Source organism: Quercus robur, chromosome 8 (genome assembly GCF_932294415.1).
Source record: "Quercus robur chromosome 8, dhQueRobu3.1, whole genome shotgun sequence".
NCBI lineage: Eukaryota > Viridiplantae > Streptophyta > Magnoliopsida > Fagales > Fagaceae > Quercus > Quercus robur.
In genome coordinates this window covers 6,870,791-6,896,577 of record NC_065541.1, presented here as the reverse complement: position 1 = coordinate 6,896,577, position 25,787 = coordinate 6,870,791, and the positions used below count along the sequence as shown (strand labels likewise).

Here is a 25,787-nt window from a genome sequence, read left to right as displayed (position 1 = left end):
ATAAAAATCTAAATAATCCATAAAATATTAAATAAATGTAACCAACAACCTAAAATCTCATCACAATTGTTAGAGCTCTAATTCCACCAAAGATAAGAATCCTCAAAAATAATTCTCCATTACAATGTTTAATATCATAAAAAAAATTTTTAAAAAAATAAAAATCCTCAGTTCCACAAAATAATTTGTAATTGTCGTCTTCCAAGAATCTTTACTCCAATAATCCCTCTAATGTATCTGTAAGGGGAATAAAGGGGGGGTGGGGGGGTGAGATAACTCAATAAATGGAATTCACTAACATTGGGGTGTGGGAACAAACCTTTCAAATGAATAATTCTTACAACAAATTCATAACTTGTAACTAATCAATATTTTATCATAAAAAATTTCATATAAAAAAATATCTTTATATTGTGAGCCATCATAATATATATATCAATACCATTATATAAACAATTTCCTAGGCTTTTCTCGTGGTCAACGTTTATGCCTCGTTGACAGGGTTGTGATGTCCCCTTTTTGGGACTAGAACCTCCTTTTCATCCCCTTTCTTAAGGGTGGCTCATTTGGAACTTAAAGGTGCAATCCCTTACTAAGGAGATTCCTTTTTGGATCCTCAATAGTATACTCCCTTACTAAGGAGCTATCAAATGTGAATTGTCCCCTTTTTTCGGACCATCCCTTACTAAGGACTAGCTGCAGTATGATTGTCCCTTGCTAAGGACTAAATACAATACTGAGCTTTTAATCACGACTTGCCATAGGTTTTCAAAACATATTCAATATGCACACAAAAATAATCCATTCATGATTCTCAAAAATATAAAGATATATTCACACATACAAGTTTAAATAAATTTAGCTTGTCCCACAAGTTTTTCATAAAATGAATAAACAATGTGCAAATCAAACATTTATAAAATATCAATTTATATATAGAATATCAACATATTTCTTTGATATTAAATAGTTTAATAATCAACATTGTTTTGGGAAAACCCCCAAAATTAGTAAACACCACTTACCTCTTATTTGCAAAAAATATAAAACCAACCTCCCTTGAATCACAATTTAATCTATCAATATTAAAGCCTACGGAGATGTTAGATTCTCTGTGCCACTCTGATTTCAATATTGAGGCTGCCTTATAATTCAAACTATATGTAGGGCCTAGTTTTGCTCAAATTTCTTTTCCCTCTCTACTGCCCAATTTCATTCCTAGTTAGTGGATGTTTTCTTTGCTAATATAGAAACACAATGAAAGCATTATTTTGATGAGTATAAACCTGCTAGTGGCTGAAAGGCATCTCAACCTACTAGTGGCTGAAAGGTCAAGATTATATATGACAATGAAAATAGGGGAAAACAAAAAGTCTATATGCATCATTCTTACTCCAATATAATAACAATTATAAGTCATCTTCTCCATTAATATAAGGATAGGTGGAGATTGACAAGTCAGACATATGGTTAGGTTTTATAAAGCGATGCATATTATCCTATGAGCTACTAAAGTAATTTCAAGCACAGCTCTTTCCTGCAAACGTGGGACAAGTCTAGCCATTGAATATTCAACTCCCTAAATTGAGAGCTAGAGGAAAACATACCTGAAGCAGTCTCACGTTCAGCCACAAAGCAGAAAAAATAAGTTGTTCAACCATGTGTTGCGGCTAAAACAAAAGAAAAACTTATATATATATATATATATATATATATATACGTGTATCTTAAGAGGTAAAAGGCTAGGGTTTTTAAATGCTTATCAATGCCCATATATTTACTTATGCCACCTCACTTGGGCTTCTTATTCCATAGTATTTATCTTATTTTTATTATCTTAGATCCAAATCAATTAAATCCATTTAATTGTGAGCCTCCTTTTTAATTTACATATAAGAATTAAATTAGTAATAAAATCATGGTGTGTTAAATTTTTCCTTTACTTCAAGTAGACCCTTTTTTTTTGGTAAGTTATTTCCTACAAACTCCCTGTAGAAAATCTCTAGGGGTTTAATTAAAAAATTATTTCACCCAAAAACATAAAATGCTCATCACACCCCTAGACTTTTTTGTGATTGGAAAAAGTAGTAATATCAAATTATAATTGACTCAAATTATTAACATTTACAAAAAATAAAAAATAAAAAAGCCTCTGAGCATATGCGTGATGATTTTAGTTTTATAGTTAGTAGATGAGTTTGTTGAAAGATGGATCTCTTAGCTTTCACCATCAACAATAATGAAAAACAAAGTGGAAGATACTCAGCAATATCTGAAAATGAGAATTGAGAAATGTAGTAGCAGCATATAAATGGGAAACAAGATTTGGATCATGGCACATTGATAGTGTGAACTTTGTTTGTAAATGTAACTTTAGCAAATTTTATTGCCTTTGAGTTTTAGGTCTTCTATTACAGAAAGTTTGGCTTCAAAACTTGCCTCCTATAGTCGGAGATGGTGTGTATACATATGTATTGAAAGTTTAAAATATTGTGACAAAATTTATGATATTTTACTTTGAAAAAAACAAAATACACATTTATTGTTTTTAAATTTCCCTCTCAATCTTTTACAAATGTTCTGCAATAGTTCTTTTCAAGGGTTTGAAGATCCCAAAAATAATATACATATGGTAATAATATTATTAGCATGTGCATATTATTTCTTAAGCTTTGATTTCATCAATTTTGCTAAATAATTTCAAAAATTTTGGAATTATATCCTAAGTTTTGATTTCAATAATTTTGTTAAAGAATTTTTTAAAAGTTAGAATTACTCTCTAAATTAAAAGAGACTAGCCTCTGAGCACGCGCTCACGTGCGTGATCAGAAACTCTTTTATTTTTTGGGTAAAATTTAATAATTTGCATCCATTATAATTTGGGATTATTACATTTTCTAATCACAAAAAAAAAAAAAAAAAAAAAAAAAAAAAAATCTAGGGGTGTGATGAAAAAATTATTTCACCCATAAATGCATAATACTCATGACACCCCTATGGTTTTTTTTTTTTTTTTATTAGAAAATGTAATAATCCCAAATTATAATGGATGCAAATTATTAAATTTTACCTAAAAAATAAAAGAACCTCTGATCACGCGCATGAAAGTGTGCTCAGAGGCTAGTGTATATATATACACACACACTACTATTTAAGTGGCTTTCCTTGTTTGGACTGGATTTTTTTTTTTTTTTTTTTTTGTTCCAAAATATTCCTACAGCCTACATTTAAGTAGGGGCAAAACTTGGTAAAAATAATTCTTTAACTTCCAATAAACATTGCCTACAAAAGAGGACTACTCTCCTGATGGTTTTCAAATTGTTTTATCTATTTTATATATATATATATATAAATTTAAAATTAAAACAAATACACGCATAACACTCATTGCACTCCTAGGTATTTTTCTGATTAAAAAATATAGTAATCCTAATTTATAATGTATGCAAATTATAAACTTTTACCAAAACATAGATGAGTCTCTGAGCAGGCACGTGAGCGCGTGTTCAAAAGCTAGTATATATATTATGTATTTGGAGCAGTCTTAATTTATATAGATTATAGAGTAGAAATATGGGTTTCTTTGTTTGTTTTTTGGTTGACACTGCTGATTTGATATTTGAAATTGAAATTGTTCATATTTGGAAGGAATGAAGCAGGCCCTATTTTTTAGGGTTCTTATTAATTTTATTTTTTTGAATCCAATTCTAAAATTTATGCGATGGCGGCAAAATTAATATTAAGAGAAACAAGTTCATTCATTTTTATTTTTCTTTTCCCTCTAAATCTCAGGGGCCAGGTAAGCAAATTTTAGTATAATTTATAATTTTGTAGATGAGTCTAAAGGAAATTTTAAAAAGTCATTAAACTATTAATAATATATTTAATATTAAAAAATAAATATATTAATATATAGAGAGGGTGTGGCATGGTGTGGTGCAGTTTGTGCGGTTTTCTTATTATAAAACTACAAACTGCACTGCACCATGCCGTGCGGTGCAGTTATGCCATTTTGCAGGTAGTTTTTGTGCAGTTTGTATAGTTTGGTGAACACCCTTACTTGTCATGTATAATGCACGAGACTCACTTCACTCGACTAACCACATAAGTCATGTGCATTTCACATAACAAAACACATGTATCCTTCTATTAGTGGTTAGATGAAACCTCTTCCAAAAAACTAAGGCAAAAAGTTTTATTTTTGTTCAAGTGGAAACTTAGAATTGTAGGTTCACTAGGGTATGTTTGGTTGGGGTGAAAACAAGGAGGATGAAAAATAGGAAGAGGAAAATAGGGTAGAAAATTGCATTTTCCACTGTTTGGTTGAGAGGGGGAGGGGGAGAGAAAAGTGGTAGGGCCCACAAGTTTTCTCTCCTCCTCCTTCAAAATACAATCTCTCCAAATTGGAGTGAAAAGTGGGAAAAATATTTGGACAAAATTGCCCCCACTTCTAAATAACGTTTCTGGCTTTTTTATTTTTTATTTATTTTTAGTTTAATACTTTTCCTTTGTAACATTGGCTTTTTGTTTTTGTTTTTGTTTTTTTTTCTTTCTTTGGTTTTGTCCCGTGGTGGGTTCTTCTTCTTTTCCTTCTTTTTTTTTTTCTTCTTTTTTTTTAATTATTTTTTTAAGAAAACACTTTTGGATGATTTCTTATACTATTTTTTTAAGAAAACACTTTTGGATGATGTCTACTTTCATCTATACACAATTTTTTAAAAAAGTATAATGTATTACTTTTTGTTTTATTTTAAGAGGGACATGATGGTAATTTACACAAGCCTTATTTTCAACCAAATAAAAAAGTTTTTCATTCCTCCACTTTTCCACCCTCTCAACCAAACACAAATAAGGAAAACTAAAAAATTTTCTATCCTCCCACTTTTCCATCATTTCTCTATTTTCTATTCTCTCACTTTTCCATCCTCCCAACCAAACGGACTCTAAGGGATATATTGTACCTTGGCTTGATTGGTATTAGCCTCAATCAGACATTAATTTCGGGTCAAGGTATGAAAAACAGTCATGGCCACGCACATCAAGAAGTTGTTTAACATTTACATTGTAATCGAGAAGCCAAGACTGATTGAGTGCAAGTTAACCCTTAAGATTTGTTCCATGGTTATGATGGTGGCATGCAGACGGATCTCATTCTCACCCTCAATGAAACCTTGAACGAGCTCCTTGACATGTATCGTGATGAAGCATGAGCTTTGAGTAGAGGAGGTTGTTTATGTCTTTGACATGGGGATTAATGGTGAAGATAACCAAGAGAATGAAAGTGAGTTTCTCGACGGAAATTAATGGTGTGCACCTTTGAAGGTGTAGTAGATAAGAGACATTAAATTTCCAAGGTTTATTTCAGTCTATTAAAGAGAGTGAGAGTGAGAGATATATTTTAGCTATGTGAAAGAGAATATGTGTTTTACATTTTAAAACTCTTAAATATAAAAAACAAATATTTTGGACCCAAGTGCGTCCCACAAGCGACAAAAAAAATAATCTATTGCCTAAAATTTGGAGGCCTTAGGTAAATTGCCTAACTATTGCCTAAAATTCCCTTTATATTAGTTATTGCATTTAGATGAAAATACAACACTGTTATTCTTATCCTAATAAGCATACAAATTCTTATTCCAACTGATGTAAGCATCATTCTTTCATAAAAGAAATCAAAAGTATTCACGTGTGAGCTTATTCAACTGGCAAGGGATGATAAGCAATGGGAATCAACTGTAGATCATATTTTCTTCTTATTGTGACGCCAAAGACCTCATTCATGTCCAAGTCTTCATTCTTCATTCCATTAGGAAGTTTCCAATCAAAATGGTACAGAAATAGTGCAAGTGGAAGCTCAACATTGATCATTCCAAATGATATGCCTGGACATATCCTCCTTCCAGCTCCAAATGGGATATAACTGAAATTAGTTCCCTTATAGTCAATAGAGTTATCAAGGAACCTCTCTGGATTAAACCTCTCAGGATCATTCCAATGTTTGGGATCTCTTCCAATAGCCCATGCGTTAACAATGACTTTAGCTTTAACAGGTATTTCATACCCATTAAGTCTACATCTCTCTCTACATTCCCTAGGAAGCAAGAGAGGAACAGGAGCATGTAATCTCAGAGTCTCTTTAACAATTAACTTTAAATATTTCATCTCATTAATACATGTCTCATCAACCCTCCCTTTTCTATTAATGACTTCTCTCACCTCAGCTTGTGCCTTTTTCATCACTCTTTGGTTTTTCATCATTTCTGACATTGCCCAATCTACGATTGTGGCTGATGTCTCACTCCCAGCACCGAATATATCCTGAAAGGAATTAGTGAACTTTGATTTATGCATGTAGAAAAAAAGCTGTCAAGCTTGTATAGTGCACAAGGAAGAAAAATCTCCATATGCGACACAGAGTAGGTTTTGAGAACATTGAAATTTTAACCTCGGCAAATGCTAGCATGAGATTTGGGGAATTAGAATCTACTATTTATACTAATCAATCAATCAAAATATATATATATATATATATATATAAAAATAAAAGTAGAAAACTCACGAGAAAACTCTTTCACTCAGCCTCCCACATCATCTTTTAATTAGTGCCATGTTTAACTCTTCTTTATAAGAAAAATTGGCACTAATCATTTAACCTTCCACCTAAGTAAAGGTATTAGTAATTAGGGATGACAATTTTGCCCCACCTCGTTTGACCTGCCCCGCAAAAGTGGTATGGTGGAGATGGGGCAAGATTTTAACCCCGTACCACAGGGTGGGGTGAGGATAGGTTTAGATTTTTTAGACCCAATCTGCCCCGTCTCGCATTGATAAGGGATAAATTATAAATTTTTTTATACCTTATAACCCTACTATTTAAACAAACATATCATCATCTTATTTTGTTCTACCCAACAAGGCTTTCTACTTCTTTTTTTTTCTCTAACAAAGTTGGACATAAGGTACCAATTTTAACATTTCCTTTTGTCTTTATTATAAACAAATTTATATACTATTGAATCATTGATTTTGTATTATAAGACTTTTTATTTTTCTGGTGATATTATCTTGTTAAATACTTTAATAATATTATTCAATTTTTACTAAAAATTAGTTTGATTTAATGGGATAAATTTATTTGTAATTTTAAGTATATTTTTATTAACGAAACATGTTTTACTATAAACAATTGTAATAGTTGTGGGCGAATTAACAAGAATTAGAATTTTATGGGATGGGGCGTGGCTTTGCGGGGCCCCAAGGATCAGGGATAGGGTAAGAAAGTTTTTCCTGTCATGTGGAGCGGGGCGGAGATGGGGGAAGACAAAACCATGCTAGACGGGAATGAAGACCTCATCCTTCGGACCTGCCCCACCCCATTGTCATCCCTGTTAGTAATAATTCATTTAACATTTCACCTAATAAAAATTTGTAATGAAGTCATTAATTTTTATTATTTATTTACATTCAATTGTAAATATTTTATCTCCTTTGGATTTGAATTTGGAAAAAAATTTTGAGCAAACATATATCTTTCGTCAATAAAAGGAACCCCCAAATAAATAATGGTATTGTGCATCGTAAACGGGTTGCCAACAATATATGTAAACTAACATGTTGACTGTTCAGTATTTGTTAGTTCTACTCAACCTTAATTGTTATAGCTACAATTAAATAAATAAATAAAAATTATACATGCAATAGCAAATAAAGAAATTAATTATGTAGTTAAATTAGTTTAAATAATTAAATGTTTTTTATATGTTAATTCAAACAAGATATTCATATACTTAATTATATATAATGAATATTATAAATGTATTATTATGAGGATAAATTTTTAAAATATATTTTTATATGAACTTATAATATACTCGCACATCAAATGCGACATCTACTAGTATTTATAAAACTAAAAACATTTGACTTTTAGTTGACTTTATAACATTTTGCTACATAAATTTTTGAGGTCTTACAGTTTTACACACCATTTTTCTAATATATATTTCTTAATTGAATTTAAATTTTATTCTATATTTAAGCCTCCATTAGAATTTTTGGACCTCATTTTTTTAATGGTAAAATATATATATATATATATATATATTCATATAAAAAAAATTCAATCATAATTAATGTATACTGGTAGAGTTTTTTTTTTTTTTTTTTTTTTTTTTTTGAGAACTATATTGGTAGAGGTTTTTTATTTTATTTTTTATTTAGAAAGATATTGGTAGAGTATTTAGTTCTATATACAAAGACAATCTTAATGAATGCTTATTAGCCACTATTATAATTATCAAAATTTTTATTTAGACCAAATAAGAGAAATTATATTATATAAAAACTTACTTTATAAAGTGTGGGTAACTAATTAGTAGTAAGAAATTGTGAAAAATTTTGTTGTACTAAACTTTTTCTAAATGTTTCTCAAAAAAAAAGAAAAAAAAAAACTATTAGTAATAAATGGTGGGAGACACCATTGACTTATGTTTTTGGAAGAATGAAAAGCTCATATTCAATTCTATTCCTTCCTAAAGGGCATTGGAGTTTGCAAGGGAAGCTGGATTTTAGGATCTAATCTCGGAAGGTGATAATGTGATAGTCATGCAGTCTTTGAGGTCTCCACGAGCTACTTGTTCTAGTTTGGGCCACATTTATGGGGACATCAGATGTATAGCAATGGGATTTGGACTTTTATCTATTAGTAGTGTTAAGAGAAGTACAAATTTTGTAGCACATTCTCTAGTAAAATATGCTAGACAAATTGTAGAAGAGTTAGTGTAGTTGGAGGAGGCCCCCCCCCCCAACCCGGTGCTCAGGATGTAACAGAAAGTACAGAGAGCCAAGAATTGAAAGAAGAGAGGAAGCTCAAGCTAGAAAGAGTTTTGGAATGAAGAAAACTTTGTATATTACTCAATTGAATGAATTTGTACATGAATCTGTGACTAAATACAAAAAATGGAGCAAGCAAAAATATCCCTAACTATGCAAGTACAGTTACAACACGTGTGTTTGTTTAGTTAACTCACGTGTGAACATATTTCACTTAAATACACCACTAAACTACAGGTCACTAAACTACAGCACTTCATTAAGCTACAGTGTACAACTAAACTACAATGCTAAGTTGTCGTTTATCTCAGATTTCATCCTTGTACTTCTTTCTTCTTTTGCTTCGTTCCTTTTCTTGTTTTGTTATCTAAATTATAACTTTGATACTCCCCCTCAAGATGAGAATCAGGATTGTGAATATTCACAATGCTCATCTTGGCAAGCAAAGCTTTCAATTGTTGACCACTAAGGGCCTTTGTAAGAAGATCAGCTAGCTGTGAGTGAGTAGGAGTGAAAAGCAGTCTGATGACTTTATCTTGAACCTTATCTCTGACCAAGTGACAATCTATTTTTATATGTTTGGTTCTCTCATGAAACACAAGGTTCTCACCAATATATATAGCTGCTTGGTTATCACAAAATAGCATTGCCGGCTTTGGATGATACACTTCTAAATCCTTCAACAAGGCTAATATCCAAGTCATCTCACACACAGTCACTGCCATGGCTCGATAGTCTGCTTCAACAGAAGATCTAGAGACTATGGACTACGTTTTAGACTTCCATGAAACCAGAGAATTACCCAAAAAGACACAATAACCAGTGGTTGATCTTCTAGTGTCAACACAAGATGCCCAATCTGCATCTGTGAATGCCTTTAAGTGCAAATTTGAGTTGGATGATAACAAAATTCCTTGTCCAGGACTTCCCTTTATATACTGCAACACCTTACAGGCTGCATCCAAGTGAGGTTTTCTTGGTTTTGACATGAATTGACTCAGTTTGTTCACTGAGTATGTGATATCTGGTCTAGTAATGGTTAAGTATATCAACCTGCCAACCAGCCTTCTATAAACACCAAGATTAGGTAACATCTCCCTATGGTATTTGCTCAATTTTAAGTTTTGCTCCATAGGAACTTTGCTAGGCTTGGCTCCTGTCATGCCTGCATCTTTGAGCACTTCCAAGGCATATTTCCTTTGATATAAGAAAATGCCTTTATCTGATCTAGCCACTTCAAGGCCAAGGAAGAATTTCAGGTTTCCAAGACCCTTTAGCTTAAACTCTTGATCCAGGAATACCTTAAGGTCTTCAACAACATGAATATCATTATTGGCTGTAAGAATATCATACACATACACCAAAAGTGCTATGAATGATTGATTGAACTTCTTGGTAAAAAGGGAGTAATCAGACCTTGACTGTTTGAATCCACATTTAAGAATAGTGGATGAGAATTTTGAGTACCACTGCCTTGATGCCTGTTTAAGGCCATATAAGGATTTGTTAAGCTTGCACACTATATTCTCCCCCTTGCTGTGAAATCCTTGAGGCAGCTGCATGTAAACCTCCTCATGAAGCTCTCCATGAAGGAAAGCATTGTTTACATCAAGCTGAGTTAGGTGCTAGCCTCTCACAGCAGATATGGCAAGCAAGGTTTTAACAGTGGTCATTTTAGCAACAGGTGAAAAAGTTTCAGTGAAGTCTAAGCCCTCCTGCTATGTAAACCCTTTAGCCACAAGCCATGCCTTATACCTCTCTACTGTGCCATCAACTTTAAACTTCACTCTATACACCCATTTGCACCCAATAGCCCTTTTATGAGATGGTAAGGGAGTGAGAGACCAAGTCTGATTAGATTCTAATGCAGCAATCTCAGCAGCCATTGCATTCTGCCATTTGGGATCTTAGACAGCCTCATGACAAGATTTTGGTTCAGAAACAGCAGTGATAAGAGAGCAAAAATGGGCATAGGAAGGAGACAAAGTAGCAGAACCAAGAAAATGAGATAAGGGGTATTTTGTACCTAAGGTGTGAGGTTGAACCAGACTTGATGGCATGATTGGAATGATCAAACTGATCAGTAATAACATTGCTGCACTTACAGTCTTGCAAATAGGAAGGAGCCTTAGACACTCTAGTGAATTTTCTCAAAGACAGAGTTGAGGGAACATAAGGTATAATGGCAGGTTCAGTGATGGAAAGACTAGAATTTTCAGTAGAAACAAAAAGAGGTAAATCACAGGATGGAGAAGCAGATTCATCAGGTGATGAAGGATTGAGTAAAGGATTAGAAGTTGAATTAGGAATTTCAGGATTAGGAATAGGCTGAGGGATAAGGGATGACAGATTCAAAAGTGAAATCAAATAAGGCAGGTTGAGAGGCAGTAGAGGTATCTAGAGGGAAAAAAAGGTGAGGAAAAGTGATATTTGAATGAGGTGAGGAAGAATAAGTGGATGAAATGAAAGGAAACACAGTCTCATGAAAGGTTACATCTCTAGACACAAAGATTTTCTTGGTGACTAAATTGAGTAACTTGTAACCTTTGACACCAAAAGGGAATCCCAAAAAAACGCAGGGAACAGATCTAGGATCAAACTTAGATTTGTTATGAGATAAAGTGGAAGCAAAACAAAAGCAACCAAAAACCTTTAAGTGAACATGATAGTTCAAATATGTGTATAAACACCCTTGAACGTTTAGACCCCTAAATTACAACTTAACCAATTCAAGCATTATGTCAAACAACTAGTGTGCGGAAAATGAACATAAGCTATAATATAGAATTGGATAAACTATCTAAGCCAAATTAAAATCACAACCCACAGCAGATAATAAAAGGCAAAGATAAAAGGGAAGGAAGATGCAAACACAAAGACAACACGCGATGTGTTATCGAAGAGGAAACCGAAGCCCTCAGCGTAAAACCTCTCCGCCGCCCTCCAAGCGGTAAACAATCCACTAGAAAATATAGTTGGGATACATGGACAACAATAGACCCTCCAAGCCTAATCTACCCAGTGCACCTAAGCCCTCCAAGCTTCTTGCTCCAATGAGGTTGCGCCGAACCTTTTTCTTTTCTAGCTTCCCGGATTCCGCTACTAGACCGTAGCATCAACCAATGAAGATTGGTTCCTTCCTAACTGCTTCCCAAAAATCCAAACAGCTCTCTCACAGTGATGAATATGGTGAGAACAAGGTTTGGTAAAATGCCTCTCAAGGATTTGACAATGGAGAGGAAGAGAGTTGAGGAATTTGAAGAGACTCTAATGTATAGATTGTGGGTGAATCAATCTTGTTTTTCTTTAGGGTTTCTCTCTCAAAATTCTCTCTGGAAGCTCTTTTACATTTGTGGGTAAAAGGGGTATTTATACTAGAGTGGGAGAGGAATGTGAAACGTCAGGATTTACAAAACAGGGGTGGCTCGCGGCTTGACCTCGGGACTTAGTGTCGCGAGATAACCGTATGGCCAGTTCTGTTTTGTCCTGTAGTGCTCCAGCTAGCATGACTGTTCACCTTCCGGCATGCTTGGCACGTGTACTGCATCTGGCGGCTTGCAGCCGCGAGTCACCCGCGAGGCCAAGTCGCGAGTCTCTGTTTTCTTGCACACTCTTGAGCAAACTTCACTCTATCTCACTCACTACCCTTACAACAAACCCACCTAAATACTGGGTTACTAAATGCTGAAATACAAGCAAATTTGGCACGGAATAAAGCCAATAAAATGGTTGATTAAATTCAACCTTACAATCTCCCCCTTTGGCTATTCCGTGAAAAAACCCTAAAACAGACTCTAGACTTAACATGTGAGTTGGGAACAGTTGAACAAAACTCACTCACACCTAACTCTAGAAGCTGTGAAGCACTTGAATCATAAGAACATGAAACTCCTAAAACACAACAATACACCATGATCATTGTATGCAGAAAAGCATGAAATGCATATGAAACAAGCTAAAGGTGATCAAGCAAAGATGAAGTGAAGAATCAAATCATGGCTTGATCAACCAAGTGAACACCACAAGGTAGTGATCACAGTGCTCATTTACACTTGGAATGAACACATGAACATACAAGTTAACAAAAGCAAAGCAAGATACTTGTATGCTCAACACTCAACCAATGCATAATACACTAAGTATATGCATCTAGGAACAATCCTACTAGGGCACAAGAGTGATAGTACATAAATCAAAATGCAAGACATTTAGATATAAGTACTGATTTCAACATAGCATAAAAGGCTGCATTAAGCAAGGTACAAACCATAAAGCCTACAGAATATGCATAAAACATTAACCCTAAAAGCTTACATAAGCACATGGGTACAAAAACACAATATATCAATTTACAAAACACAATATATCAACTTAAACTAAAGAAGTTTACAAAACACAATATATCAACTTAAACTGAAGAAGAATGCAAAGACACTCCCCCTTAGGTAATATCCTCCCCCTCTGATCAGGCCTATCACTCCCCCTTTTTGTCATGGAATAGGCTATACATCCTCTTCCAGCTTTCTCTGAATTTGATCCAATTGAGTTTGAAGTGAGGTAAACTTCATATCCCATCGAGTGCTGTGATGGTGTAGAGTAGATGTGAGTCCGGACATCTTTGTATTCAACTCGTGTACAGAGGATACAATGTGATCAAGTTTTTCATCAAGGGAGAGAGTGTTGAAATGAGAGCCACTGTGAGATGCGGAAGTTTCTGGTTTGGCTCTCTTCCGACTATGTCCAATGCTTGCATTGAATGTACGCATGTTGATTGGACTCGGTTTCGAGAGAGGAGATTCATCTGCCGTTGGATAAATTCCCTTGAGCTTCAAGATCCTTGAAATGAGATAGCAGAAAGGAATGCATGTTTGGGACTCAGTTCGTAGAACCGTTTTGCGCAGAACATGAAAGATGTGAGCACAGATGTCAATTTCTACATAAGAGATTAGATCATGAAGAAACAAAGCACGTCCGAGGTTCATATACCCAGTGCTTGATAAAGGGTACAAATTGTGAAACATCACAATTGTAAGCACTCTTAGTTTTGGAGGAAGAGAGGAAACACTGATGGATTTTCCATTGGGTGAGAACTCCAAGTCTTGTCCAAGACTTTCTTTGAGAAGCACCTCATTAGGACAAAGATCATCATAAACCAGTGAGTGTCGGAATATTGGTCTGTTGATGTGAAGGATTTCTGCCAGATATGCAGGAGAGACTGAAAAGCTCTTTTTCCTAACCCAGCACTTAAGTTCATCTTCTTCCACAATCGCGTTGGCATAAAATTCCTTTACCAAATCTTCATACGCGTCATCCAGATCAGAGAGAAGGTAATTCCAGTCCTTGTGAGCAAACCATTTCGGAATGTCAGTGTCATGAAGTGATGATTGATCCACAGTTCTTTCTAGTAATGGTGTAGCATTTTGAAAATAATTCTCATGAGACTGATAGGCTGCATAGGATTTGAACTTGTTGGGATCGAATCTCTTTAATGAAGAACGAGTCTCTTTTGTTTGAGGTGGGTAATCATCAACATCAATGACGTGCTCCTTTCCTTTGGAACTGCCTCCTTTCACAGTTGCTTTCTTGAATGGTGACATGTCTAGTCTGAATCATGAATATAGGAAATGACAGAACACAATCCAACAGACATTATTAGCAGTAGGTTAGTGGTAATTTAGGGATAATGAAGAAACCCTAATAGCTAGATGAAAATGACCAGAAAATAGCAATGAGGGACAAAAAGAAACCCAAATGTAGCTACACAGTGGAGAGGGTCAGATTAAAACCACACAATCAGCTTAGAAAAACACACAGTTAACACAGGAACATTTTGAATCAACACATCAACAACGGATCAGGCAAGATGAGAAACCAACAAATAACAAACCCTAGCTAAGCACATGATGAAGAACAAAACCAACAATTTAATAAAGCTCAAAACTGAAACAAAAGTTTCCACAGGCTAAGCATGGACAAAGAGTAATAGCCGAGCTAAAAACCCATCTCAAAATCACAAACAAATGCGAATAATCCAGAGGGAAAAACACAAAAACAAGTAAAATAGAGTTCAAGACAGAAAACCCATACCTGTTACTTGAGGATTTTGAGCTGAAAAGAAGCAACAATGGAGATCGAAAATGGAGGCACGGTGTGAATGGGTAAGAGCAGTTAAGAGAGACAATGAACAGTCACAAAAGTTCGAGGGAAAACTGAAAAAGATTTAAAAACTGCCCCTATTTTTGCCAAACTCGCGTTTTTCGCGACTAAAGAGAGTCGCCACAAAGTCGCCAGTTCAAGCCGCCAAAACACCCAAAGACAAAAGTTTGAAAATTTTTTCTAAGTGTTTTTCGCGACTGGAAGGTCTACCCGTGAGTGAGTCGCGAGCTGAGCTGCGAAAATCTCTGAGTAACCCTCGCGACTGGACCTTCCACTTGCGAACAAGTCGCCAAAAATGACCCGCGAAAACGCGACTAAGGCTCGCGACTTGACTTACCCCCGACTGAGTCGCCAAAACAGGGCAAAACTGGATTTTTGAAATTTTTCAGATTTTTTAAACAAAATACTTTCCAAAAACACCTAAAACACTCAAAAATCTTTTTGTATTTGAATTAACAAAGATTGAGCATGTGAAAACACATTTCATCAAGTACAATCACACAAATGAATATGACATTTATTGAACATAAACTTATATGTTGTGTGTGGATATCAATAATGAGATAGTCCTTAGTCTAATGAGAAGCTTCAATGATCAATTCAACCAGGGCATACACAATTAGCACTAGATCAAGTGATCCATCTCAATTATAGAAATATGTATATATGACCTCCCACAAAACTTGATAACATATCTTGGAGCTTTACATTTGACTCCACTTTCAAACATAACATTTGATCATTTTGATCTTTCGAAACAATCACCTCTCATTGTGAGAGTGATATTTCACTTTAATGAACTAGCCTTTGGCTTTTTGAATAAACATTCACTTTAATATAAGGTCGCTTACCCTTTTTCCTAGTCAAATACTAAAATGTGCGACAGACTTTTGCAGCTCAATATCTCTTTTCATTTGGAGATTTACATTTGGTGAGCTCTTTTTAGCAAAAACAAAATAAAGAGTGGGAAGATATATAGACACAAGTCCATGCATGTCTCAAGATCATCATAACCATTCACTAATCATTCATGACAAGTTTGAAGATCTATTTACAACAATCACATAGATTTCAAGATTTCTCCCACAGTGATATGAGTGCAAAGAAACAAGCAATGCTCGAAAATGCACAAAGCCATTAGCACAAAGGTACAAGGCAAAACAAGTTTTGAGACAAAAGCTCAACAATGTCAATCAAACTTTTTGATTTTCTAATTTTTATGTGATTTTTGGATTTTTGACATAAAAGAAGAAAAAGATTGAATAAACATAAGAAGGAGCAACATTATTCACAAGTAGACAAACAAACAATAATCATGCTGCACAAAGAGCTAACAAAGTAGTGTGTGCCCCAACACAAACAAGCTTATCATATTATAAATATGTGAAGCACACATCACACAAGAGAGTCAAGGAATTGTACCAACACCAATGGTCTTACGGAGTGATTCAAACTGTGGACCATCAAGAGACTTAGTGAAGATGTCCGCCTTTTGATTGTCGGTGTGTATGAACTCAAGACACACAACTCTTTCCTCTACCAGATCCCGAATGAAATGGTAACGTATCTCTATGTGTTTAGATTTTGAATGCTAGACAGGATTCTTGGAAAGATTGATGGCACTGGTGTTGTCACAGAAGACACACATCATCTCTTGAGGAATTCCATAGTCATGAAGTAATTTCTTCATCCAAAGAAGCTGAGTGCAGCAACTTCCAGTGGCGATGTATTCTGCTTCAGCAGTAGATAGAGACACGGAATTTTGTTTCTTACTCATCCACGAGACAAAATTGTTACCAAGGTACAAACAGCCGCCTGAAGTACTTTTCCGATCGTCTACATTGCCAGCCCAGTCAGCATCTGAATACCCGGCAAGACAAGCATTTGAGTCTTTTGAATACCACAGACCATAGTTTGAAGTACCATTCACATATCGAATGATTCGCTTAGCAGCAGTCAGGTGAGATTCCTTCGGATTAGCTTGGTATCTGGCACAAACACCAACACTGAATGCAATGTCCGGTCTACTGGCTGTAAGATAGAGTAAACTCCCAATGATGCTCCTATATAAGGTAGGACTTACTTCTACTCCAGAAGAATCAGCATTCAGTTTAGTGGATGAGCTCATGGGAGTGGAGGCATGTTTTTTGGAGTCTAGTCCAAACTTCTTAACAATGTTTCTAGCATACTTCTCTTGTGATACAAATATACCCTCCTTCTGTTGTTTGACTTGAAGACCCAAGAAAAATGTGAGTTCCCCCACCATACTCATCTCAAATTCCTTCTTCATCTCCTCAGGAAATTCAATAGCACGATCTTCAATGGTTGCCCCAAACACTATGTCATCAACATAAACTTGTGCCACAAGGAGATAATCTTCATCATTTTTGACAAACAGAGTTCGGTCGGCATACCCCCTTTTGAATCCTCTATCTAGAAGGTAATGTGTAAGCCGATCATACCAGGCTCTAGGCGCTTGTTTTAAGCCATAAAGGGCTTTCTTCAATCTCAATACATGATCTGGAAAGTGAGGATCCTCAAATCCTTTTGGTTGCTCAACAAACACTTCTTCATTTAGATATCCATTCAGAAATGCACACTTTACATCCATTTGATAGAGTTTGAAATTCAAAGTGCATGCAATGGACATGAGAATTCGAATGGATTCGAGTCTTGCCACAGGAGCGAAGGATTCATCAAAGTCTACTCCTTCTACTTGAGTGTATCCTTGAGCTACTAACCGAGATTTGTTTCGAATTATCTCTCCATCTTCATCAGTTTTGTTTTTGAAAACCCATTTTGTGCCTATAACATGAACGTTTTCAGACCTTGGAGTAAGTTCCCACACATCATTCCTCACAAACTGATTCAACTCTTCATGCATTGACTCAACCCAATTCTCATCTTGAAGGGCCTCTTCAACCCTTTTTGGTTCAAACTGCGCAAGATAGCAGTGATATGTTACATGATTGGCTAACAGGATGTTTCCTTTTCTGAGGCGAAGACCTTCATCTAGAGACCCTATGATGTTGCTTTCCAGATGGTTCTTAATTACTCTTGAAGATGGCTTCTTTGATGTGGAGACTTCATCACTTCGAGAGATAGGAGGATGAACTTCCGGAGGAGTAGACATCGATCTCGTTTCCATTCTTGGGTTTATGGGAGTCGATTCTTCTTCTAGTGTAGGTTCTTCACCTTCTATATCAAGAGCTTCGACCTTAACATCGGGCTCTTTGGTGCTCGGCCCTTCTCCATCATCAATCATCTCCACCTTAGATAAGGCATCATCAATCTTGACATTGATGGACTCCATCACTGTCTTAGTTCTCTTGTTAAAAACTCAATACGCTCGACTCGTAGTAGAGTACCCAAGAAAAATACCCTCATCACTCCTCGCATCAAACTTCCCAAGATTCTCCTGATCATTTAGGATATAGCATTTACTTCCAAACACCCGGAAATACTTCACTCTAGGCTTCTTTCCATTCCAAATCTCATAGGCGGTCTTCTTTGTTCCTACTCGGAAAAATATTCTATTGCCAATGTGACACGAGGTGTTGACAGCTTCTCCCCAAAATTTTTGAGGTATTTGCTTGTTAAGCAACATGACTCTTGCCATTTCCTGAATCACCCGATTTTTCTTCTCTACCACTCCATTTTGTTGTGGAGTTTTGGGAGCTGAAAATTCTCTTTTGATTCCATTCTTTTCACAGAAAGACTCGAATCTTGCATTCTCAAATTCCCTCCCATGATCACTTCTAATTTTGGCAAAAGGGACCCCTTTTTCGTTTTGTAGTTTCTTGCACAGAATCTCCAACCTTTCACATGCTTCTGATTTTTCTCTAAGGAATTTAACCCAAGTGTATCTTGAGTAATCATCCACAATGACCATAATGTATCTCTTTCCCCCTAGGCTTTCAGTTCTGGTAGGCCCCATTAGATCAACATGAAGTAACTCCAAACACCGAGAAGTAGCAATCACATTCACCTTGTGATGACTTGCCTTTATTTGCTTTCCCATTTGGCATGCACCACAAACGGTCTTCTTCAACATTCCAAACTTAGGAAGTCCCTCAACTGCTTCAAGTTTGGACACTTTAGCTACTTGTTTGAAGTTGGCATGCCCAAATCTGTGATGCCACAGCTCCAACATATCCACACGAGCACTTCTACATGAAATGGGTGTCGTGGGAACTATTCCATAACAGTTATCTGTAGTCTGATTTCCCTCCAAAACCTAAATCCCATCTTCATTGATGATCAAGCATCCCTTCTTAGAGAATTGTACCAGGAAATCATCATCACAAATTTGAGTGATGCTCAGCAGATTTGCCTTCAGCCCTTTTATGTATAACACATCTTTCAATAGCGGTAATCCAGGTATCTCAATGGTTCTTTTGCCTAGGACTTGAGCATGACTTCCATCACCAAAGGTCACATAGTCACCAACCTTTTCTTTGAGTGTCTTAAACAGTGACTTATCCCCTGTCATATGGCGAGAACACCCACTGTCAAGATACCACAAACATGCATTAAACACCTTCAATGAGGTATGCACAAATAAGCTCACATGACACAAACATTCTTGACCTTCAAGCAATAACTGATTATCAGTTTTCATGCTTCTTTCAGATTGACTTTTCATTTTCAGACTCTCAATCATCTCACACAACATTCTATTCTTTCTTTTATATTTCTTAATCAATGATTTAAATTCAAATATGCTACTGTGTAAGACATGATTCTGATTTTCAAAATATTCCAGCATGTGAACAAATATCCTAGCATGTTTCTTAGTTTCTAACAACTCTACAAGATCATTAGTAAAACACCCTTCAAACATATGCATAGAGTCATTTTCACAAACACTTAAGCTACAATTCAGCATGGTATTTTCCATAACATCTACCACAACACAGGGGTCTAGGATCACACTTAGGTAATAAAACCACAACAAGTGTACCCGCTCTGATACAAAATGAAAGTTCAAATATGTGTATAAACACCCTTAAACGTTTAGACCCCCAAATTACAACTTAACCAATTCAAGTATTATGTCAAACAACTAGTGTGCGGAAAATGAACATAAGCTATAATATAGAATTGGATAAACTATCTAAGCCAAATTAAAATCACAACCCACAGCAGATAATAAAAGGCAAAGATAAAAGGGAAGGAAGATGCAAACACAAAGACAACACGCGATGTGTTATCGAAGAGGAAACCGAAGCCCTCAGCGTAAAACCTCTCCGCCGCCCTCCAAGCGGTAAACAATCCACTAGAAAATATAGTTGGGATACATGGACAGCAATAGACCCTCCAAGCCTAATCTACCCAGTGCACCTAAGCCCTCCAAGCTTCTTGCTCCAACGAGGTTGCGCCGAACCTTTTTCTTTTCTAGCTTCCCGGATTCCGCTACTAGACCGTAGCATCAACCAATGAAGATTGGTTCCTTCCTAACTGCTTCCCATAAATCCAAACAGCTCTCTCACAGTGATGAATATGGTGAGAACAAGGTTTGGTAAAATGCCTCTTAAGGATTTGACAATGGAAAGGAAGAGAGTTGAGGAATTTGAAGAGACTCTAATGTATAGATTGTGGGTGAATCAATCTTGTTTTTCTTTAGGGTTTCTCTCTCAAAATTCTCTCTGGAAGCTCTCTTACATTTGTGGGTAAAAGGGGTATTTATACTGGAGTGGGAGAGGAATGTGAAACGTCAGGATTTACAAAACAGGGGTGGCTCGCGGCTTGACCTCGCGACTTGACTAAATCGCGAGATCCAGTCGCGAGATAACCGTATGGCCAGTTGTCCTGTTTTTTCCTGTAGTGCTCCAACTAGCATGATTGTTCACCTTCCGGCATGCTTGGCACGTGTACTGCATCTGGCGGCTTGCAGCCGCGAGTCACCCGCGAGGTCAAGTCGCGAGTCTTGACTATATGTTGTTTTATTTGAAGGATTGACAGCAAAAATAGAGTTGTTGCATGCTCCAACATATTGAGTTTTGCAAGAGATCATCAGATATATCTGAGAGGGCAGAATTGGCTGTGTGAATTGCTTCATTGGAACTACCAGAACTGGATGCATGAGAATGAGAAATTTTTATCCTGATGCACAGCTTCATTCTGAGCTTGATCACAATCCATCATAACCTGATTAGCCATAGGAAACTTTCCCTTTTGCTTGTAGCCTGGTGGAAATCCAACAAGCTTATAGCATTTTTCCTTGATATGCCCAACCTTTCCACAATAGCTACACATAGGCCTTCCCTTTCCAACATTTCCTTTGAAATTCTTGCCATTGTTTTCTGAAGGAAAAGAACCTTGATTGAAGACTTGATTCTTAACAGCAAGGGCAGTGGATTCAATTGAAGGAGTGGCATGAATACTTGAAGATCTTTGCCTTTCCTCTTGGATTACCAAAGAAAAGGTCTTATCCACAGATGGAACAGGTTCCATCATAAGGATTTGAGTCTTGACCTGTGAGTAACAATCATTCAATCCATTAAGAAATTGCATGATTGAATCTTGATGGTGAAGATGCACGATCTTCTCATTCACACCACAAGTACATTTTCCACATGAACACGATGGCAAAGGCCTTAAATTCAACAAATGATCCCAAGAAGCTTGAAGATCAGTAAAGAAGCTTGTCACTATAGAATCTCCTTGCATCACAGTGGAAATTTTCTTCTGAAGTTGAGAAATCCTTTGTCCATTTGCTTGTAAAAACCGATTCTTAAGAGCATTCCAAACCTCAAAAGCTATGTCTCTGTAAATGACACTAGTAGTAATATGAGGTGAAACTAAATTCAAGATCCACGATGAGATCATTGAATTGCACTTTGACCATGCCTTTTTCTCAAGTGGCGTAACTGCCATTGATAAAGTGATGGAACCATCTACAAATCCAAGCTTACTCTTAGCATCTAGAGCCATCCTCATTGTTCTGGCCCAATTAGGGTAATTATTGTCAGTGAGAGGTTGAACAACCAAGATCGCACCAGGAGATTCACCACGGTGCAAGAAAAATGGGCTTCGAGGATCTTCCAATGGAGAAAGCTCTCGTGTAGGAGAAGAAGTAGTATTTGATGCCTTTGACGAAGGATCAAGCTCTAATACCATAACAGAAAGTACAGAGAGCCAAGAATTGAAAGAAGAGAGGAAGCACAAGCTAGAGAGAGTTTTGGAATGAAGAAAACTTTGTATATTACTCAATTGAATGAATCTATACATGAATCTGTGACTAAATACAGAAAACAGAGCAAGCAAAAATATCCCTAACTATGCAGGTACAGTTACAACACGTGTGTTTGTTTAGTTAACTCACATGTGAACATATTTCACTTAAATACACCACTAAACTACAGGTCACTAAACTACAGCACTTCATTAAGCTACATTGTACAACTAAACTACAATGCTAAGCTGTCATTTATCTCAGATTTCATCCCTGTACTTCTTTCTTCTTTTGCTTCATTCCTTTTCTTGTTTTGTTATCTGAATCATAACTTTGATAGGATGCCTTGTACGTTGACAGTATATGAATGAATGAGATGGGTTTAAGTTCAAAAAAAGAAAAAAAAAATTCTATTCCTTCCTAAGGATTCCTCTCAAGATCAAAGTTTTCAAACCCGGACCGTTCATTAAACCGTAAAAGGGAGAGGTTTAAGATTTTTGAGGTCGAACCGAGGTCGAACCGGGGTCAAACTGTGATGACGTCATAATTAATTTAATAATTAATTAAAGCCTAAATATAGATATTAAATTTATAAAACCAGCAAAATTGGCAATATATCTATATATGTGAGGGAAATTTAATGATTTTTAAGCATATATTTAATAATTAAATAAGAAAGTTAATAAAATAAAATAATAACAATAAAAACATTAAAATTTATGATTAATTTTTGAAGTAAATTTGAATATTTTTTAAGGATTTTAATTATAATTTTTTTTATTCATTGTGAGAGATAGATAATTTAATTAAGTAGAATAAAATTGTGTTAAGTTTTTTTTTTTTTTTTTTAATTGCTAAGGGGTTGGACCGCACGGTTCATACGGTCCAACCCCGGTTTTAGCGGTTCACGAAATTAACAAAAAATCCGGTTCTTTATGCTTAAAAAACCGATTTTCATCCCGATTCTCGGTTTTCACGGTCTGACCTCTCGGTCCGGTCTGGTTCTGAAAACTATGCTCAAGATTGGATGAAAAACCATTCTTTCCCTTAATAAAATGAAGGTGAAATATCAATTTTATTCTTAATTTAAAAAAGGAATTATAAAAGGCAAAAAATTATAAATTTATTTCACTTCTATATTTTATAAACTACCAAACACGCCTGCGGAGAAAATATATCTTAGCAGTTTATTCTCTTGCTTTAAAATTTATCTGTTCCATTTCATTTCATTTTTTTATGACCTCGAAAACCGATAAGAAGCAAAATTAATGTGTGAAATTCTATAAAGGTAAAAAGCATTTGAAAATTTTATGGAAGTATAAAAAACATAATGTCAACAGGTATATATACTTACCAGGATGACACTTTTGATGTTGTTGTTAGTTAAGGAAAACTCATTGTCACCACCACGGTCCTGAAATTTTAAGAGAACATCTATGAGATCTTCTTCTCTTGCATCATCATCTGCTTTTCTTGTTGCCTTGACCTCCACATGTTCATTGATAGTATTTTCCATAATCCTGTCGGCTTCTTCATGCATCCTCTCAAGTTTAGTCCTTACCCCACTGACCAGATGGAGCAGTTTAACAGATGAAAAAAAATCTGCTACATTGAAACCTGCACCCAACTCTATCGCTTGCTTCACAACGCATATGAACTTTTCTTGGTCTTTGAATTTCTTACCAAAGGCAGCCCTTGAAGTGATGCCATATGTTGTTGAGAACATTTTCTCTGTAAGATTGATAGTAGACCCTTCCTTTGAAGCAATCCAACGAATGAGAGTTGATAGTTCTTCTTCTCTAATTGGTTGGAAAGATTCAACACGCTTTGGACTTAAAAGCTCCAGCGAGCAAATTTTTCGTAGTTGTTTCCAGTAATTGCCATACGGTGCAAAGATTATGTCCGTAGAATCATAAGACATGATGTTTTTACCTATAATACTGGGCCTTGATGCAAAGTTAATATCGTGAGTTTTCATCACCTGTTCGGCAAACTCTGGTGATGAAACCACAACGGTAGAAACTTCTCCAAGTTGAAGGTGCATAAGGGGGCCATGTTTCATTGCCATGTCTCTCAATGCACGATGGGGTAGAGAGCCAACAAACTGGTGCATGTTCCCTACAATAGGTAGCTTCCATGGCCCTGGGGGTAGATTTAAATTTGAGTGGTTGGTTTTGGATCTCTTCCATAGTTTGACTACCATGAAAGTAAAGAGCAAGAACGTGAACAGTGTTGGGAAGGAGAAGGCGTGGAGTTCCATGAGGAAAGTAGATTAGATGTTTTTTTGCTGAATGAGGAAAGTAGATTAGATTGGAAGTGATATTGCATCCTATATATGCACAGTGTATTAGTGTGGAATCTATAGGAGCAACTTTGTGCAATATTCACGCCTCAGTCGTAATTATTTTATCTTAATGTCTATTTGGCACCACTTATTTTTGCTAACTTATTTTATTATTCAGCTTATTTTTGTTACTATTCATGAGGTCCACTGCACTTTTTGATACTATTCATAGGTCCCATTGTACTATTTCAATTAACTTTTACTTTTATCTACAGTACTTTTAGCAAAAAAAATTTTAGTTTCAGTAAAATAAGCAGCTCCCTAACAAATCCTTAGTTTAGACTTTGGGGCATCTTGATGCTGTGTAGGATTACTTGCAAGCATGGACGGAGCCATGGTTGGACTTGGGGGCAATGTGCCCCAAATTTTTTTAATAAAATATTATTATATATGTGAGTACTAATTTTAGCAAATTTAATTTAAAAAATTACAATTTTGCCCTCTTAAAAATATCATTGACTCTTTCCAGAATATTGTTATAATTACAAATTTTTTTATAATAGTTTTACAAACTATTAAGGTAGCAAATTCTTATTGGTTCGCATTTGAGCTCATCACTTACATTATTAGCAATTTATAAAAAGGTATGTAGTTCAAACATTTTCCTCATTTTAAAGACCATTAAAAAATATTTATAAGTCTAAAATTTAAAAAAGAAATATACAAACCCAAAAAAATTAGTACAACAACAAAAATTACCATTAGTAAAACTAATAAATAAATAAAAAAGCCTAGTAAACCAATTTTACCTAAAACAAATAATCTGACCCTTTAAAAAATTTTAAACAACTAGGAGCTAAGCGAGTAAGTGGCATGAAAGTTGGAGGCCAAAGTCACTGCACACAACCAACAACAAAACTGCCCTCTTAACTCTAAGTTCTGACTCCGTCACTGCTTGCAAGCATCTTCAAGAAAGAAGACTTGGAGAATAAATTAGTTTTTTCTTCTAAAAGACTTTGTAATATTCATCTGGGTGAAGTAATCTTTTTGATCCAAGTACATTATATATTATCTTATGTTACGTTTGTTTTAGAGTACAATATTTTGTTAGGAAAATGTTTAATGAAAATCATTTTTCAACAAAAGCGATTTTTTTCCTGTTATCTGGTTGAGACTGAAAATTTTTTTCTAGTATTTTGTTGCCCAAAAAATTTCTGTGCTAAACAACTAAAACCCACAAAAGTTTTTTTTATTTTATGTTTCTTCTCACTAAGGCATGTTTCATCAACCCACCCTTATTTATTAAAGACTTCCAAAATAAAACCCCGGAATTTGCTT

General features: G+C 35.5%; 1 protein-coding gene across 1 annotated transcript; it reads right to left on the bottom strand.

The window, feature by feature from the left end:
• Positions 1–5,540: 5,540 nt before the first annotated feature.
• Positions 5,541–24,448, bottom strand: LOC126694373 (cytochrome P450 71D11-like). The gene is made up of 2 exons (XM_050390609.1): positions 23,520–24,448; positions 5,541–6,318 (listed from the first exon to the last, which is right to left on the bottom strand). Exons 1-2 carry the CDS (start codon positions 24,423–24,425, stop codon positions 5,695–5,697), a joined length of 1,530 nt encoding a protein of 509 aa, XP_050246566.1. The 5' UTR covers positions 24,426–24,448; the 3' UTR covers positions 5,541–5,694.
• Positions 24,449–25,787: the final 1,339 nt, after the last annotated feature.

Coding starts and splice junctions, on each gene's coding strand:
- LOC126694373 (XM_050390609.1), bottom strand. CDS start 24,425: ATGGAACTCCACGCCTTCTCCTTCCCAACACTGTTCACGTTCTTGCTC. Junction 6,319..23,519: donor ACATCAAAAGTGTCATCCTG/GTAAGTATATAT, acceptor AATTCCTTTCAG/GATATATTCGGTGCTGGGAG.